General features: G+C 46.0%; 1 protein-coding gene across 3 annotated transcripts in view; it reads left to right on the forward strand.

Annotated features, from left to right (window-relative positions):
• LOC142244368 (cytoplasmic aconitate hydratase) overlaps positions 1–15,915 on the forward strand; it is a 188,587-nt gene extending 172,672 nt beyond the window's left edge. For all 3 annotated transcript variants that reach the window (XM_075316578.1, XM_075316588.1, XM_075316583.1), the window contains exons 14-21: positions 6,439–6,595; positions 6,872–6,996; positions 9,412–9,516; positions 11,608–11,750; positions 12,904–13,051; positions 13,150–13,272; positions 13,452–13,643; positions 15,030–15,915. In XM_075316578.1, the coding sequence (XP_075172693.1) occupies positions 6,439–6,595; positions 6,872–6,996; positions 9,412–9,516; positions 11,608–11,750; positions 12,904–13,051; positions 13,150–13,272; positions 13,452–13,643; positions 15,030–15,143 (1,107 nt within the window). In that variant the 3' untranslated portion in view covers positions 15,144–15,915. The remainder of the gene's footprint in view (positions 1–6,438; positions 6,596–6,871; positions 6,997–9,411; positions 9,517–11,607; positions 11,751–12,903; positions 13,052–13,149; positions 13,273–13,451; positions 13,644–15,029) is intronic.
• The last annotated feature ends 3,732 nt before the right edge of the window (positions 15,916–19,647 follow it).

A 19,647-nucleotide genomic window follows, 5' to 3' on the forward strand; every position in this document is an offset into this window, starting at 1 on the left:
GTGATTGACTTGGCCATTGCAGAATGTTCCACTTTTTTGCACTCATGAACTCCTGGGTAGCTTTGGCTGTATGCTTGGGGTCATTGTCCATCTGTACTATGAAGCGCCGTCCGATCAACTTTGCGGCATTTGGCTGAATCTGGGCTGAAAGTATATCCCGGTACACTTCAGAATTCATCCGGCTACTCTTGTCTGCTGTTATGTCATCAATAAACACAAGTGGCCCAGTGCCATTGAAAGCCATGCATGCCCATGCCATCACGTTGCCTCCACCATGTTTTACAGAGGATGTGGTGTGCCTTGGATCATGTGCCGTTCCCTTTCTTCTCCAAACTTTTTTCTTCCCATCATTCTGGTACAGGTTGATCTTTGTCTCATCTGTCCATAGAATACTTTTCCAGAACTGAGCTGGCTTCATGAGGTGTTTTTCAGCAAATGTAACTCTGGCCTGTCTATTTTTGGAATTGATGAATGGTTTGCATCTAGATGTGAACCCTTTGTATTTACTTTCATGGAGTCTTCTCTTTACTGTTGACTTAGAGACAGATACACCTACTTCACTGAGAGTGTTCTGGACTTCAGTTGATGTTGTGAACGGGTTCTTCTTCACCAAAGAAAGTATGCGGTGATCATCCACCACTGTTGTCATCCGTGGACGCCCAGGCCTTTTTGAGTTCCCAAGCTCACCAGTCAATTCCTTTTTCCTCAGAATGTACCCGACTGTTGATTTTGCTACTCCAAGCATGTCTGCTATCTCTCTGATGGATTTTTTCTTTTTTTTTCAGCCTCAGGATGTTCTGCTTCACCTCAATTGAGAGTTCCTTAGACCGAATGTTGTCTGGTCACAGCAACAGCTTCCAAATGCAAAACCACACACCTGTAATCAACCCCAGACCTTTTAACTACTTCATTGATTACAGGTTAACGAGGGAGACTCCTTCAGAGTTAATTGCAGCCCTTAGAGTCCCTTGTCCAATTACTTTTGGTCCCTTGAAAAAGAGGAGGCTATGCATTACAGAGCTATGATTCCTAAACACTTTCTCCGATTTGGATGTGAAAACTCTCATATTGCAGCTGGGAGTGTGCACTTTCAGCCCATATTATATATATATATATATATATATATATATATATATATATATATATATATATATATATATATATATATATATATATATATATATATATATATATATATATATATAACAGACAGATATATAAACACATATATACACACACACCCCTATATACAGTCAGGGCCAGAAATATTTGGACAGTGACAAGTTTTGTTATTTTAGCTGTTTACAAAAACATGTTCAGAAATATATATATATATATATATATATATATATATATATTTCTGAACATGTTTTTGTAAACAGCTAAAATAACAAAACTTGTCACTGTCCAAATATTTCTGGCCCTGACTGTATATAGGGGTGTGTGTGTATATATGTGTTTATATATCTGTCTGTCATATATATATATATATATATATATATATATATATATATATATATATATATATATATATATATATATATATATATATATATATATATATATATATATATATATATATATATATATATATATATATATATTATGATATATTTATATCTCTACACACGCATATGTATATATGTGTGTGTGTATATATGTGTACACATACACACGCTCTGTTTGGACAGTTAGTCATAATGCATTATGGAACATCAACCTATTGATTTTATTTTTATTTTTTTCACTATTGATCAAGAATACATGTGGATTGTTCATGGGTGGGGGGGAGGAATTAAGACATCCTCTGAAAATAAGCCCTAGCCCATCTTTTAGAGCAAAAAATAATCTAAGACCCGGTCATATTTTGGGGGAAACATTGTAGTATGGGCGGCCTCAATAGGCTATAAGCCAGACACTGCATCACACATACCTGTGACTGGCGCCCTATTTAAGCCTCATCTGTTTGCATCTATAGTAGGCAATCGTCCCCTCCATGAATGATAGGTTTATGAATGGCTGTTTCATCAGTGTTTTACACCTTTGCTACCACCGCATTTATGCTGCAGTTCATTGGTATTGACTCGCCCAGTGTTCGGAAGTAAGGTCACCCCTTTTCTGTGTTGTGGGATTTTTTTTTGTCTTTACTGTCCTTTTCAGTGAGTGTCCAGTATTTAGCCACAGTTTTATTTTTCTTTATCGTTCCTTTGGGAGACCCAGACAATGGGTGTTTAGCTTCTGCCTCCGGAGGACACACAAAGTACTACACTTAAAAGTGTAGCTCCTCCCTCTGAGCTTATACACCCCCTGATGAGCAGACTCAGCCAGTTTATCGCTTTGTGTTCAGGAGGCATACATCCACACATGCATTCTCATATGATTTTTTCCTTTTGGAACGAGATTGAAGAGTGGGGTCCACGTCTGGACCCCCGGCATGTCCCTTCTCACCCCACTGTGTCGGCGGTGTTGTAAGGTTGATTCCTAGGCTGGAGCCTTGCATGCCGTGCTCCTTCACCATCCCTCCTGGGCTCTGGCTTGAAGTGGGAGCCAGCACGGTCTCCATGCTTGGCAGGAGACCGGTCTCCATCCGCAGCCCTTCAGGACCCTGCTGAACCGGAGCACTCATCCCCAGGGACATGGCCCTGCGTCTCAGCAAGCTAAGTACCTGAGACGTTTAGTTTTCCGGGTCCCTGTACTTTATTGTTGTGGGAGAGTGTGCTGATTGTGTTTTCTGACATTTCCGGCGGGTTCTCTAGCTGTCGCCTGAGAACCGCGCCGATGGTGCCTGCGCGCCGGCCGCGCCGCTCAAATTTAGGCCCCGGCTTCGCCGGAGGCCTATTTTCGGTTTCACTGACCTCGCCTGTCTCTCATGCAGAGGGACAGGCTCGGCTCCGCCCGGCGGCAGTTTTGCACAGGGGAGGGACACTCCCCACTGCTGTGTGTGTCCCCTCCCCTGTAGGTCTCTATGGCCCTCCAGTTCCCGCTCCTCAAGCAAGTCCCGCCCCCTCTCTTCGCTCCGGCGGCCATTTTTTCAGCGTACTCTCTGCATTGCAGCGCTGGTCTGCAGCATCTCTGCTGAGGTGCTGTGCTTGGGGGTCCGGGCTTCGGGATCTGGAGGGCACACAACACCGCTCCAGCGGTCTGGTAAGCCACAACCGGACCGGTTGTGGACCTCTGTTTATACTCTCTGGGGTTCATTCTCTGGCAGAGCCTCCACTCCAGCAGCATGTCTCACACAAGGAGCAAGGCTCCAAAGCTTTATTCAGTATGCACTGCATGTAAGCTCCTGCTGCCTGAACCGAGCATTTTCCCACATTGTGATGCCTGCTCTAACCTGGCGGTGCCTCAGCTGCTCCTGTGCCTGAACCTCCGGCTTGGGTAGAAGCCTTTTCTAGGTCTATCTCCCAGTTTTTTGCTGACTTCATGGGACATCTGTCCAGGACTTTGCTGAACATGCATCAGCCCCCTTCACAGGGTGCCTCTGTGCTGCTAGGGGTCTCTCAGGACCGGAGCTCACAGAGGATTCATCATTTGGTCCCAGACCCCGTCCTCCTAAGAAGAGACGCAGGGTCTCCTCTCCTTCCTCGTCCCGCGGCTCTGATTCAGGAGCTGACTCGCAGGATGAGGAGGATGCCTTTACGGGGGGCTCGGAGGTTAACTCCATGTGCCCCATTGATCTGTCCGAAATTGACTCAGATGTTAGTGATTTGATTGCTTCCATTAATTCTGTACTGGATCTCAATCCGCCAGTATCAGAGGAGCAACCCTCTCTAGCAGAAAAGCACCAGTTTACCTCGCCTAAGAGAGTGAAGAGTGTGTTCTTTAACCACTCCAGTTTTCAGGCCGCTGTGGCCAAGCCCAGGGCCTGTCCTGACAAACGCTTCCCAAAGTGTGGTTCTGATGACCGCTTTCCCTTTCCACCTGAGGTGGTCAAGGAGTGGGCTCAGTCCCCAAAGGTAGACCCCCCCCGGTGTCTAGGCTCTCAGCCCGGACCGTTGTGTCGGTGGCTGATGGCACCTCCCTTAAGGATTCCACTGACCGCCAGATTGACCTGGCCAAATCTGTATATGAAGCGGCGGGGGCCTCGTTCTCCCCGACTTTTGCAGCAGTGTGGGCTCTCAAAGCCATCTCTGCTTCTCTAGAGGAGATGCATTCCCTCGCCAGGGAATCTATGCCCGAAATGGTTACCTTAACTTCCCAAGCTTCAGCTTTTTCATCCTATGCCATGTCTGCCATGCTTGAGGCTTCTCACCGCACTGCGGTGGCTTCGGCTAATTCCCTCGCTATCCGCAGGATCTTGTAGCTTCGAGAGTGGAAGGCAGATGCTTCTTCAAAGAAGTACCTTGCTGGGCTCCCTTTTTGCTGGGTCCCGCTTGTTCGGTGAACAGCTGGATGAAATCATTAAGGAAGCTACTGGTGGGAAGAGTACTTCCATGCCAGGAAACCTGTCCAGGGTAGGAATCAGTCGAGGTTTCGTTCCTTTCGTTCCTCCAACTGGTCGTCCTCTAAGCCCTCGGCCTTGTCCACTAACTCAGCCAAGGACCAGAAATCCAACTGGCGCCCAAAAGCGCGTCCACAGAAGACCGCAGGAGGTGCTGCCGCCAAGGCAGCCTCCTCGTGACTATCGGTCAGCGCCAGCAACGTCCTTAGTCGGTGGCAGGCTCTCCCACTTTGGCGACGCGTGGTTTCAACACGTCTCCGATCAGTGGGTGAGGGATATCATCTCCCACGGCTACAGGATAGAATTCTCTTCCAGCCCGCCAAACAGATTTTTTCTCTCAACTCCCCCCTGCTCCAAGGCCGCTGCCTTCTCGCAGGCCGTGGCATCCTTGCAGGCAAACTGAGTAATTGTACCGGTGCCCGCCCGGGAACGGTTCAGAGGTTTCTACTCAAATCTCTTCCTAGTTCCCAAAAAGGACGGTTCCTTCCGGCCCATCCTGGATCTCAAGCTTCTCAACAAGCATGTTCAGGTGCGGCACTTTCGCATGGAGTCCCTGCGATCAGTCATTGCTTCAATGACCCAAGGGGATTTCCTGGCATCCATCGACATCAGAGATGCCTATCTGCATGTGCCAATTGCAGTTTCACACCAGCGTTGGCTACGTTTTGCAATCGGAGAAGATAATTTCCAATTCGTGGCTCTCCCCTTCGGGTTGGCCACAGCTCCTCGGGTATTCACCAAGGTCATGGAAGCAGTGATTGCGGTCCTGCACCTACAGGGGTTGGCAGTGATTCCTTACCTGGACGACCTTCTAGTCAAGGCTTCATCCAGCGCGGACTGTCAGTGGAGTGTCTCGCTCACTCTTGCCACTCTAGCCCAATTCGGGTGGCTTGTCAATCTCCCCAAATCCACTCTGACTCCGACCCAGAGTCTCACGTATCTAGGGATGCAGTTTGAGACTGTGCCGGCACTTGTGAAGTTGCCCTTAGTCAAACAGCAGTCCCTCCAACTGGCGGTGCGCTCTCTGAGACCCTGCCGTTATTCCCTCAGGCGCCTGATGCAGGTGCTGGGTCAAATGGTGGCGTCAATGGAGGCTGTTCCCTTTGCCCAGTTCCATCTGCGTCCCCTGCAGCTGGATATTCTCCGCTGTTGGGACAAGCGGCGTTCCTCCTTGCACAGGTTAGTGACTCTGTCGCCACAGACCAGGAGCTCTCTTCAGTGGTGGCTTCGGCCTCTCTCTCTGTCCCAGGGGCGCTCCTTCCTGGCCCCGTCCTGGGTGATCCTCACCACGGATGCCAGTCTATCCGGCTGGGGAGCGGTATGTCTCCACCACAGAGCGCAGGGCACTTGGACTCCGTCCGAGTCAGCCCTTTCAATCAATGTGCTGGAAACCAGAGCTGTGCTTCTGGCTCTCCTGGCTTTTCACCACCTGTTGGCGGGCAGGCACATCCGAGTCCAGTCAGACAACGCGACAGCGGTTGCCTACATCAATCACCAAGGCAGGACACGCAGCCGCCTGGCAATGTTGGAGGTACAACGCATCCTTCAATGGGCGGAGGACTCCAAGTCCACCATATCCGCAGTCCACCTCCCAGGCGTGGAAAACTGGGAGGCAGATTCTCAGCTGTCAAACCGTGGACAGTGGCGAGTGGTCCCTGCACCCGGCAGTGTTTCAGTCAATCTGCCGCAAATGGGGCACTCCGGACGTGGACCTAATGGCATCCCTTCACAACAACAAAGTTCCGGTTTACGTGGCTCGCTCCCACGATCCTCCTCCCAGCAGCTCAGAGTGGATTGCAAATCAGAGAGTAAGCCTGCAGAGGGGGAAACTATTGACCATGCAGGCAGGATATATATATATATAATAGTACGGTTACCCTTAAGGTAAAGCTAGTCCATGTTATTTATGTTTCTTAGTGACAAGTTATGACATGAGATTTGACCATTGCTGTAATGAGTATGGTAAATAGTTACGGCTAACATTGCTTTGTCTGTAGGGAGATCTGGTTGCTGTTGGTGTGTTATCTGGTAATAGAAATTTTGAAGGTCGTGTTCATCCAAATACACGGGCAAACTACTTGGCCTCCCCACCTCTTGTCATTGCCTATGCCATAGCTGGAACCATCAGGATTGACTTTGAGGCAGAACCCCTGGGTAAGCCCTGCCAATCTAACTTTTGTTGTGCTTCATTGCTATTTTAATGCTTCATATTATCTTTTGGCAAAACGTTTCTTATGGAGGCTTTGAAGGAGATAAATAAATATAAATGAATAAAATAAAAATTGTGTTAAATTGGAAACCTTCCAATCTGAAGTGTCTTCAAGAACCCGACACAAAGTTGTTTTTTTCCCACATTTATATTGCATTTTTTTTCCAGGTGGAGGATGATTTTTCCTTCTTTTCTGAGCTTTTCTTTTCCTAACTTCCCAGGTGTGAATGCTGATGGCAAGCCGGTGTTCTTAAGGGATATCTGGCCCACGAGGGATGAAATCCAGGCTGTGGAGCGGAAATGTGTGATCCCTGGGATGTTCAAAGAGGTCTATGAAAAGATTGAGGTATGACACCTTTTTGGGCATGGATAGTCATTTTTATTAGTGCAGCCGGGCTATGATGAAGTGTCTGCAGTGCTTCTAATCTTAGACATAAACTAATAATTGTGAATGAGCATGGTTTAAAACACTAATTTCATTATTCTCTTGCAGTGTAAACAGGCTGACGATCACCAAAAAAGATTATTATTCTCAGTGTTGCACTCTGCCGTGAGCAATAGTAGCCTATGTGTACTGAGCGATGCAGTTGCACATCCGGTGTTTGTCGTCAGGCACAATCTGACGAAATGCGGTAGAAACGGATCCGGTGCCGGATGCATTTTTTCCCCATAGTCTTGTCTTGGCACCGGATTGTGCCGCATGGTGTTGCGTTTGATCCTGCGTGCGCCAGATCCGACAAAATTTGTCTGTGTGGCTGCCAGACAGGACGAACCATGTACGGCCTCTTTCACACATCACTTTTTGCCATCATGCACCGTCCGGCGTTTTTTTGGCAAAAAAAAAAAAATGGATCCTGCGCCGGATCAGTTTTCTCTCAGTGTTGTTCTTGAGCCGGATTGTGCCACATGGCCTTGTGTTTTGATCCGGCATGCGACGGATCCGGTGAAATTTGTCTGTGCGTCCGCCGAAAGCAGCGCACAATGCAACGTTTTTTTTGTGACTGTAAAAAAAAAAAAAAAAAAAAAAAAGGATTGCGTCGGATCCGCCACAGTCCGTTTTTTATAATGGAAGCCTATGGGCGCTGGATCCGTTGTCATCTGTAAAAAACGGAATCAGGTGACGGATGCCCAGAATATATGTAAATTCATTTCTGGAAAGAAAAAAAAATCTCTCTCCGGAAGGGGAAAAATGAGGCCGATCCGTTTTTTTTTTTTGCTCGATCAGTCACATCAGTTTTGTCACAATCTGCTACGGATCCGTCGCATCAGGCCCAAACTGGATTGTACCTGAAGAAAAAAAAAAAAGTGTGAAAATTGTACAGTTTTCTTGTGAACGGCAAAAAATACGGACAGGGACGGATTTGGCGCCGTCCGGCGTGTTGTATAATGGATGCCTATGGGCGCCGGATCCCGTCGTAATGCGGCAAAATGCAATACAGCGACGGATTCCATTTTTGTAAACTGAGCATGCTCAGTATCACAATGGATCCGTCGAAAAACTGTTGGGAAAAAACTGATGCGACAGATTCGTCGCATCAGTTTTTTCAACGGATTGTGCCTGACTGCAAAAAACTGATGTGTGAAAGCAGCCTAAATGCACATCGCTTACTGTATTCTGCCTAAAGGCTATTGCTCACGATCATGATTGCAGATAGCACAATTAAAATCTTAATCTTATTCCACTCCACTATTTAAGGCCAGATGCACTCATCCGTGTTTGACTATTAGGGCTCTTCTCCATTTGCGATTTCTATGTGCGAGTGTGATCAGATAGAAAATCGGATCGCACTCACACCAGTGTTAATCAATGAGGCCGTGTCCTCTTGCAAAATGTTTTACGGCACGTCTCGTGCTCTCGGTGAATTTGCAGCATGCTGCAATTTCAGAGTCTCAGCTCTCGCACCCCCATGCAATCCTATGGGAGCCAGAAAAAAATCAGAATCCGGGTGGCATGCGCATGTCATACAGATGGCATACGCATGTCACACGGATCCTTGACACTTGCATACCGCGTCAGAATGGCTACCGGAGGAAACTCCAGTAATACCAGGCCTGGCCGCAGTTACATGCACTGAACTACAGAGCTGTCACCTGAGCTCCAGAGTGCAGCCTGAACAGCGAGCGCCGAGTGATTGATTCCCCGGCAATTGCTGTTCAGTTCAGCACAGCTGCAGACAGACCGGGCTGATCTCTGGAGCTCAGGAGACAGATCCGGGGTTCTGTGCGGGTAACCGCGGCCAGGCCTGGTATTACTGGAGATTTCTCCGGTAGCCAGTCTGACGCGGTATGCATAAACACTCACATAGCACTCGCATGACGCTCACATGTCATACGGTTGCTATGTGAGGAAAAAAAAACACACCGTACGTAGACCACACGCAGGACATACAGGACACTCGACTCACATTTGTAGCAGAGTGTCGCTGTGAATTTGTAAACGCAAGTGGAGAAGTGCACACATCGGCTGCATGTCTCTTTTATCTGAACAGTAGAGACTTATTAGACATATATAAGGCTGTCACATTCTGGTCAGGAGACCCGCAGCTAGTCTGTACTCTGACGGCGAAACAGGGATTTTTTTTAATTACACTGAAAGGGAATTAAGCAAATAATCCTTTATGTTGACCAAGCTAAAGGTAGCTAAAAGATCTCCGAAGTGTGAGTCACTTTAATATTAGTTTGATCTTGAATTCACCTAGTATACTGTAAGGGGATTCGTCCTCCTTTTAAGTAATTTGTGCATATTCTGTTTATTTTGCAGAAAGTCAATGAGAGCTGGAATAACCTGAAGGCGCCTACTGAAAAGTTATATCCTTGGGATCAAAATTCAACGTATATCAAATCCCCACCTTTCTTTGATGAGTTGGTACGTATAACTTTTAGTACAGGTATGGGTTTTCTTACTGATTAATTTGAAATATAAGTGATTAGAGGTTAGGTAATATTATGTATAAGAGAGTGGCATAATTGCACTGATTGGTAGAAAAAACTGACACAACTAATAAGAGCCTGTGTTCAGTGCTATGGGATATGATGGCGTTCCATGAAGCCCATCAATGCTGTAGACTTTGCTACATTCTATATAACAAAAGGAAGTTTGGCCAAGAAGAGGTCTTCCTATCAAAAGGTGATGCAATATCGCTGGAATATGCCATTTCCTTGATTGGGGGCAACCTGACTTTTGTGACTCTTACTGATCCAAAGATTAATCCTTATCTACTGCCACCTTAGATTATAATGAGGCAATCTGAGCTGCTGCCTGCTCCCCTGGTGAAGCCTTCCTGGAACTACATTGCCGGCAATACAGAACGGCAGTGCAGCTCCAGGGAAGCTCGTTATGCCGTTGCAATGACGTCATCAGCCGGCACCAGCATGCACATGCTGGCATCAAAATGACGTGGAGCTTCAGACAGAGAAACTGAAGAGGTGTTTTTTTTTGTTTTGTTTTTGTTGCTACCGTGCTCAGGTACTCGTAACGAGCATTTTGACGCTCTGATGGTCTTGACTTGACAGAGTATGGAAGTATCTGGGTAACTTTAAACATTTTTCCAGAAGATTTTCCAGAAAAATGCTTGAGTTCCCCATAAATTCCATCAAACTCTGTACACGAGTCAAACTGGTCTGAGCATCAAATTGCTTGTTACAAGTACCTGAGCACCCGCGCATGATAGTGCTTGCTCATCGCTAATAAGGCTCATGATGTATATAGGAGGCTGTCGGGGTGCATATTGTGTCTATAGGAGGGCTGTGTGAAGGCTTATACTGTATATAAGGGGTGTTAACATATTTAACCTTTTCTTATCCTGGGGGGACATTCCAAAAATTCTGTTATGCTCCTTTGTCCCCTGGTAGGGGACATCAATAATTCATACGTATTTTTCTGTCCTAAGTCGCTTCTAGCAGGCCACTGAGTGTAAAGTCCCTTTTCTAAGCATAGCAGGCAGGACTTCTCGCATAGTACTACTAGCATTTCAATACGCAGAACAGGAAATTTTATTAGATAGGAATAAGTTAATTCTGCTCAATATTAAGTGATACAATTCATATAAAATTATAAGGAATTTTAATATTGAGAAGAATGAATTTCAGCTTTTTGGTTGTGCCCTGTTACATGATCTGTCTCAACGGGGTCATGTCACATCTCACATCAGGGCTGGGGAGCAATGGGAAATTCTAAACCCTCTATCATTGGCGCTGGAAACATCCAAACTTCTTCCAAACTAAAAGCTGTATCCGCCACTCCAGCGCTGACAGCATCTGCTTTCTTGGGGCTTGCATACAATAGGCACGTGAGTGCTGCCGCCAAAAAAAAATTGCGTCTGCTTCACTCTTACTTGTGTCGTGGAAATCTCCTATTAATCATAAAATGAGGGCATTTCCTAGTTATATACTCTCGTTTTGAGATTGTAGCAATTACATTTAAAGGTGTTTTCCAAACTTAAATCCTTAGTGCAGTTCAACAGTGTTTTACATTTTGTTTTTTGATATTATGGGGAATAGCTTAAAGGGAATCTGTCACCATGTTTTTACCACCTAATCTGAGAGCAGCATAATGTAGGTGCAGAAATCCTGATTCCAGCTGTGTCACTTGGTTATTTAGTGTAGTTTTGATAAAATCACTGATTAATAAGCAGTAGATTATAACTAGAGGACTCCTTGGCGTGCAGTCAGGTAGTCCAGCATATTCATGAGCTCTGTATAACTGCTAGATCTGCAGCAGAGAAAACATTGATTTTATCAAAATGACAGCAAACAGCTCAGTAACTGACATATCACTAGAATAGGGTCTCTATCTACCTTATGCTCCTCTCAAAAGGGGGAGCAAAAAACTGGTTATAGTGTCAGTTTAAAGTATAAGTCCCAATATTTTAGATACCCATGCAAAAATGTTTTGATACTTAGTACCTTTTATCTGAAAGACAACTAATCAACTGAGAACTATCTGTGTTTTCACTAGACAATGGAGCTGGTACCTTCAAAACCAATCACTGATGCTTATGTTCTCCTAAACCTGGGTGACTCCGTTACTACTGATCACATTTCACCTGCTGGAAACATTGCGAGGAACAGCCCTGCAGCCCGATACCTAACTAACAAAGGGTAAGCCTAACAATCTGTATAAAAGCAGCAATGGAAGTTCTTAAAAGCTCCATAATGGGACCACTGTATCTGGCTTAGGAATCACCATTTGTTTGTCTACTACTAGTAATAATAATTTATCAACGCCTTCTAATATGGTGCTAGAGAATGATGTTATCAATACCATGGATGGCAAGAACAACAAACCAATTTTGAAACCAATCAAGCCAGACATGTCCCTCGAAGCAAGGATCACCAAGCTATGACTTGTCTACTTTGGACAAATCATTCGAAGAGAACAAAAACTGGAGAAGGACATCTTGGATGGAAGAATAGAAAGAACAAGGCGAAGAGGAAGACCAACAACCCGATGGCTTTATCCAATCAAGATAATGGTGGCGAAGACCCTGGTGAACTTGTCTAGGCTTGCATGTGATTGATCTGCCTGCAGAGCATTCATCCATGAAGTCGCCATGGCTCGAGATCCAGTAATAATCAGTGGAAAGATTGGAAATGAATGACTTGACATGCAGAAGAGGCTAACCTAATTATAGCCTAATGACTAATTATTTTCCTGTGGATGTTAAATTGTTTCACAGGTTGAGTTAACCTTTTATACTAATTCCATATTAAGGCATATACACATAATAGAGGGACACCATGTTGAAGACCTCAAGTAACCATCGTAAAGAAATAGTGGAGAGCGTGATTCTCAGGTGAACCAAGCTCTAGTAGAATTCACTTGGCATTTTCTACATTTGCACTTCTTGAGGACTTATTAGTTGATTTAGGTCTATAATATCAATCAAATCCCAGATGGATCAGCATTTCACAAGACATTTTAGATCAGTAGGGTCTCCTTTAATGGACAATGCTTTAAATCTTGTTGTAGTACTCTGTAGTCCTTTTGGTCCTGTTGGTAGCTTGTCATCAGACTTTTGATAGGATCTAGTGATCTAACCGTAATCTGTCAGTCAGATAGAATCCAATTTGATTACATTTCATTCATTTGGGTAAGTACCAAAGGCTGAATCTCCCTACATAGCGCCTCATGTTAAAAACTTATGTAGTATGATGGTTTTCAGCAAATGGTCACTAAGCCTTCAACTGTTTGGTCTATTTGGCCCACTTAAGCTGTGGTATAACTTAGTTGATCATCGTATCTTTTTCATAGTTTAACACCAAGAGAGTTCAATTCTTATGGTTCTCGGCGGGGTAACGATGCAGTTATGGCAAGAGGAACATTCGCCAACATTCGCTTGTTCAACAAGTTCATCAACAAACAGGCCCCATTAACCATACACTTTCCATCCAATGAAACAGTAAGTGGATGCCCAACACACTGTTTGCATAAAGTAACATGTAAATAATCTCTGTGGGATGTGTGAACAATGACATAACAATGTTTGTTTTTCTATAGCTTGATATTTTCGATGCAGCTGAAAGATATATGCAGGCTGGACAGAACTTAATAATTCTTACTGGCAAGGAGTATGGGTCCGGAAGCTCCAGAGACTGGGCAGCAAAAGGTCCCTTCCTCCAGGTATGTCTCATCTAGAAAGTGCTGCTGCCGGTGAATGTGTATTTCCTTCTTTTTGGAAGATTGATGATGTGGTCAGCAATGTGTAGCCACTTTCTTCATGCATTTTACAATGAACCCTTTACCCATAGCCTCACCTTGGGTTATAGTAAGGATCTAAAACTGTTTCCTTTCGCCCACAGGGAATCAAGGCTGTCCTCGCTGAAAGCTATGAACGTATCCATCGTAGTAACCTTGTAGGGATGGGAATTATTCCTCTGCAGTATTTACCTGGAGAAAATGCAGAAGCTTTGGGTCTTACTGGGCAAGAGCGTTACACCATTCTCATTCCTGAAGAGAAGGACCTCCAGCCAGGCATGACTGTAGAAGTCAAGGTAAAAAGACTTGTAAGCTTGCAAGGATGTGGAGTTGCCAGTATGGATACATTTTTTTAATAGGTTGCCCCTTCCTTGCTGCACATTTCAAGCCTTTATATGGTCTCCCTTCTGCTTCCTGTTGACAATGCCTATTATGAACTGTAAAACTGCAAGGTGTGTGTCTCTATGTGCATGTAGTATGTCTATAGGCTTGAACAGCAGACTTGTTTGGCTGAAGGTATGCTCACACGAGCGACAAAAACAGACGAGAGCAATGCAAGAAATTCTCGCATTACACTCGGACCAATGTTATTGTATGAGTGCGAGCTGTTGGTCAGCTTTTCTCACATCCAGAATCTGGATGCGAGAAAAGCGGCAGCATGCTGCGTATTCATGCGTAAAACGTCCGAGAATCGCCACTCTAAGTCTATGGGTGCGAGAAAAAAACGGACGTCAAACGGACCATCCTAGTGACATCAGTTTTTATGGATACAATTCTATCATGTAACATAGAACACTGTAAATGTTCCTGTAATTGACTGTAAATGACTAATAGCTGCTGAGTAAACTGATTGCACACGGACAGCATACTGACAGCACACTGACAAGTGAGAAAAATTTGTCCGACTCTCGCAAACGAGAATGGTAGTTTTTTTTAATACGTTTGTGCGAGTCCAGCCTAATAGGCGCACCTGCTTGCCACTTTTGTCGCGCTGTATTGCCGTTTTCAGAAATGCCCAATATATCAAAATATAAAATCAATTAATCTGGTACACGGCGTGGCGAAAAAAAAAAATTCCAAACGCCAAACTTTTTTTTTTTTTTTGGTCACTGCTAAAATGTTTTAAAATGCAATAACAGGCGATGGAAACATCGCATATACACAAAAATGGTAGAATTAAAAATGTCGGCACAAGATGCAAAAAGTAAGCAGTCACTGAGCCCCAGATCCTGAAAAATGAGAGCGCTACGGGTCTCAGAAAATCATAAAGTCCAATATGTGACAATAAAAAAAAAAAAAGCCTAAATCACTGGGATCTGTTGAGGCATTCCAGAGTTCAAACCTCATAAAGTGACACTGGTCAGATTTGTAAAAATTGGCCTGGTCAGGAAGGTGAAACAGGCTTTGGCGTACAGGAAGATGCTGGCTGTGTATCACAGCCAGATCCTAATTGGTATGGTGAGCCTTTAGCCCACTCCATACACAGTCACCCATCAGAAGGGGTTAAAGTATGAATTTCGTTACTTAGATGTAAGAAAACAAACTCTCTTATTGCCATAATTGTATTGACACAGATGTCAACCTTTGACTGGGCAATGAAACCGCTGAGGCTGTTGAAACACAGGGCACAAAGTATGGCGTCCGCAGAACCTAATCACATTTTCTGTTTCATTCTTTCACAGTTGGATACAGGAAAGACATTTGAAGCCATAATGAGATTCGACACAGACGTGGAACTTACCTATTACCGCAATGGAGGGATCCTGAACTACATGATCCGCAAAATGGCCCACTAGCCAAGAGTGAGATCTGGAGTATGTACAGCCACTTCGAAGGGTGGAGACCAAACCTTCATCTGTGTCTTACATTAAAATGCAGAGTTTTTGGTAAATGTTGTAAAGCAGAAGGATATCCATATGCTGTCATGTTTCCGCAGGCTCATGACAATACTCAGGAATATGTTTTGTGACAGTCTGGCCTAACTAGTTAGTGTTGGTCTGGTGCCCCCATAAGTATTCATGTAGTTCTGCTCCTGGAGCTTGCCATTCATACTACCGGAGCAATATAATGGTGGTGCTAAATCCGCTCAAATATTGCAACAGTCAACAATTGTTTATCATGTTTTATACAATGATGTCTCGAGTCTCAGGAGTCCGTCAACATTTGCACAAAGCAGTTCTTTTTTTGTTTCTGTTTTGCTTTTTGGGGTTTTTTTTTCTTCTTTTTTTTTTTTTTTTTTTTTTTAAAACAAAACCTTTTTTTGCTCATACCACTTCACATACATAGGGCAGAGCTGCAATACCAGAGTGTCCATGCTGTAAAAAAAAATAAATGCAAGTTACAAGTTTCATTTTTGTAACTCAGGATTTTCTCCTTTTTATTGTTTGCCACATTAGGCAACAACATTGTCATTGTAAGAGTTAAAGCCGTTACCCAGTAAAGTTGATTGGAGGTGTAATTATTTCTCGATCACTTGTTCTAAGGTTTACACACGTTTCCATTTCACTACAATTTCTGCTTGTTTTCAAGTCATAATCACAATAAAGGCCTTTTTAAAACCGAAAACAATCAGTGGAAATCGACTTTATTTCTAAAGATGTACATGTTGTCTTTCATACAGCTCCTCCCCGCCTCACTTGTACGCCTCACGTCCTCACGCATTTTTCTTCTCTTCGGCTATGTTCATATTTCTGTGTTTTTCTGATCAATTTTAAGAGACTACAAATAAAATGAGTTACAGGACACATTCATTTGAGTAATTTATCATTTTTATTCCTAAAATATCTTCCACTCAATCTGTTTCTTGAATGAACAAAATATGGTATGTTTTGGGGTTTTTTTGTTTTTTTTTTTTTGTTTGGTCTTTTCTTTATCGTTCCTATGGGAGACCCAGACCATGGGTGTATAGCTACTGCCCCCGGAGGACACACAAAGTTACTACACTTAAAACGTGTAGCTCCTCCCTCCTAGCAAATACACCCCCTGCTAGCCAGTCCTAGCCAGTTTCATGCTTTGTGTCTGGAGCAATCACACACACACATGCATCCTTTTTTGATTTTTCAATTTTTCTAAAGATTTGGAAGAAAAGCGGGTCCACTGGACTCCCGGCATGTCCCTTCTCACCCCCCTGGCGGCGGTGCTGTTAAGGTTGACTAGAGACGTTATTCAGAGGGTCCTTCTGCAATGTGGGGCACTTTTATTGGGGGGGGACAGTGATTTACTTTGGTAATGCTGCTTTTTACTGTGTTTCCGGCCGGTTCCACGGTTTTTACTGAGAACCGCGCCGATGATGCCTGATTTTCGGCCGCATGCTTAACTCTAGGTCCCGGCTTCAGCCGCGGCCTAGTTTCGTTTCGTTCCCCTGCATGTCAGTCATGCAGGGGGACACTGCAGCGCCGCCCGCCGCCCGCTCTGCACAGGGGAGGACACTCCTATCTGAGGAGATGATTCCCTCCCCTGTACATCTTCTTAGCCCTCCGATTCCCGCTCCTGGGTTAACCCCCGCCTCCCCCCCTCACTCTGGCGCCATTTTCTCAGCGTTCTTAGAACACTGGTTGGCGCTGGCTGCTCTGCAGTGCAGAGGGAGAGAATATCTGGCTGGGGGTCCAGGCTTGGAACCCGGAGGGCACTCATATAGCGGCCTGATAAGTCACAACCTCTGGTTGTGCACTATTATACACTCTCAGGGCATTCTGAAGGAGTTAATTCTTTATTATAGAACCTCCTCCTCAGCAGCATGTCTCACTCTAGGAGCAAAGCTCCAAGGCTGTACACTACATGTTCTGCATGTAAGCTTATATTGTCTGAACCAGCACAGACCCACACTGTAATGGTTCTTATGTGGTGGTGCCTCAGCCTGGAGTCTCCCCAGGCTGAACCCCTGTCTTGCGTATTCTAGACATTCTAGACAGAGCCCCCACCTCTGCACACAGAGCGAGGCTGCAGGCTGTTTTTATTGTCCACTGCAGGTAGTCTCGTACGGCTGTACCGAGCTCATAACCACTGTGGCCCCTCAGCTTGGAGGCTCATTAATGGTCCCTCCAGCTGCTCCGGTTTCGGTGGCTGACCCCTGGGGGAATCCTATTTCCAGGGGTCGGCTGTCCCGGCATCTGCTGAGAATGCAGCCCCCTTCTCAGGGCGTTTTCTGCTTCAGCTCGCTCAGCGAAGCTCACAAGGGACTCTCCTTCTGGGCTCAGACCCCGTCCTCCTGACAGGGTGACGCAGGGTCCCCTGTCCTCCCCGTCCCGCAGCTCCGATTACGAGCTGACTCACTGGACGAGGAGGATGTCTCTACCAGGGGCTTGGACGCTACCTTATGTACATTGATCCGTCCGTAGGTGACGCAGATGCGAATGATTGGATTGCGTCCATTATACTTGTAATGGACCTCCATCCGCCTGTATCAGGGGACTATTCCCCGCTGGCAGAAAGGCATCAGTATACCTTTAACAGGACGAGGAGTGTGTTCCTTAACCACTCCAGTTTTCAGCCCGCTGCGTCCAAGCCCACAGCCTGTCCTGCAGACCCCACAGCGGGGTTCTGCTGCCTGTCTCCCCCTCCCATCAGAGGTGGTCATGGAGTGTACTCATTCGCCAAGGGTGGCCACTCCGGTGTCTAGATTTTCAGCCCGGATAGTTGTATCAGTGGCTGACGGCATCTCTATAAGGATCCCACGGTACATTAATTTTGTACTGGACCTCAATCCGCCGGAGTTACCTTATCTAGGTGAACACAACGTGTGTTCCTTAACCACTCCAGTTTTCAGGCCCCTGTGACCAGCCCAGGGTCCGCTCTGACATCGCTTCCCATGAAGCGTGATTCTGAGGACTGTTTCCCCTGTCCACCAATGGTGGTCAAGAGGTGGGCTCATTCACCTCAGGTGGCTCAGCCCGGACCGTTATGTCAGTGGCTGATGGCTCCTCACTTAAGGTTTGCGGTCCGCCCGGTTGTCCTTTTGGCCAAGTCGGTATGGGGGCGGCAGGAGCTTCGTTCTCCTCAGCTTTACAGCAGTGCGTTTTTTTTGTACCTTCTCTGCTTCTCTGGAGGAGATGCATTCCCTCACAGGGACTCTATGCCCAAAACAGTTGCCTGAACTTCCAGACTTCAGTCTTTTCATCCTCTGCCAGGTCTGCCATGCTGGACACCGCACGGCGGTGGTCTTGGCTACCTTACTCGCTATCCGCAGGCTCCTGTGGCTTCGGACGGACCAGTTTCCTCGGAACCAACTGGATGAAATTAAGGAAGCTCTTGGCGGGGAGTGTTCTTCCTTGCCACAAACCTAAACCAGGGAACCTGTCCAGGGCAGGAATCAGTTGAGGTTTCGGTGGTTTCCGTTCCTCCATCTGATCGTCCTCTAGCTCGGCCTAGGTTCATAGAACCAAATGGCTCGAAGCTGCGTCTTCAGAAGACCGCAGGAGATGCTGCCACTGAGTCAGCTTCCTCCGATCTATCTAGCCACGCCAACAACCTCCTTGGTCGGTGGCAGGCTCTCTCCACTTGGCGACGTAGGGTTCTAACACGTCTCCGTTCAGTGGGGGTGGGATTATATCTCCCATGGCTACAGGATGGAATCCTGTCCACCCGCCAAACAGATTTTTTTCTGTCCACTCCTCCCGGCTCCAAGGCCGCCGCCTTCTCACAGGCCGTGGCATTTCTTGCAGGCCAATGGAGTAATTGTACCGGCTCCCGACTGGGAACGGTTCTGAGATTTTTGCTTAAATCTATTCCTAGTCCCCGAAGAGAGCGGTGCCTTCCGACCTGGATCTGTAGCTTTTCAAGCATAGTCAGGTGTGGCGTTTTCACATGGAGTCTCAGTTTTGTTCCGTGTGTTTTTTCACCGGATCAATCAAGAACCCAAGGAGATTCCCTAGCAGCCATCGGCATCAGAGATGCCTATCTGCAGGAGTCAATCGCAGTTTCACACCAGCGTTGACTACGTTTTGACAATCGGAGTGGTCCAATTCGTGGCTCTTCCCTTGGGGTTAGCCACGGCCCCTCGAGTATTCTCATTGGGGCAGCTGTGATTAGGGTCCTGCACCCCTAGGGATTGGCAGTGATCTTTTGCCCTGGACGGCCTTCTTGAGATTCTGTCGACACTTGTGAAGCTGCTCTTAGTCGATCAGTATTCCCTCCGCTGGCGGTCGACGTCGTTCTATCAGACACCATATACGGGTGCTGGTCAGACGGTGGCGTCAATGGAAGCGATTCCTTGCCCAGTTTCTCCTGCATCCTCTGAGACTGGATGTTTTCCGCTGTACAAGCGAACTCCCTCCTCCCACGGGGTGGTGGCTTCGCCACTGA

This window comes from Anomaloglossus baeobatrachus, chromosome 1, assembly GCF_048569485.1.
Source record: "Anomaloglossus baeobatrachus isolate aAnoBae1 chromosome 1, aAnoBae1.hap1, whole genome shotgun sequence".
In the NCBI taxonomy this organism is placed as follows: Eukaryota; Metazoa; Chordata; class Amphibia; order Anura; family Aromobatidae; genus Anomaloglossus; species Anomaloglossus baeobatrachus.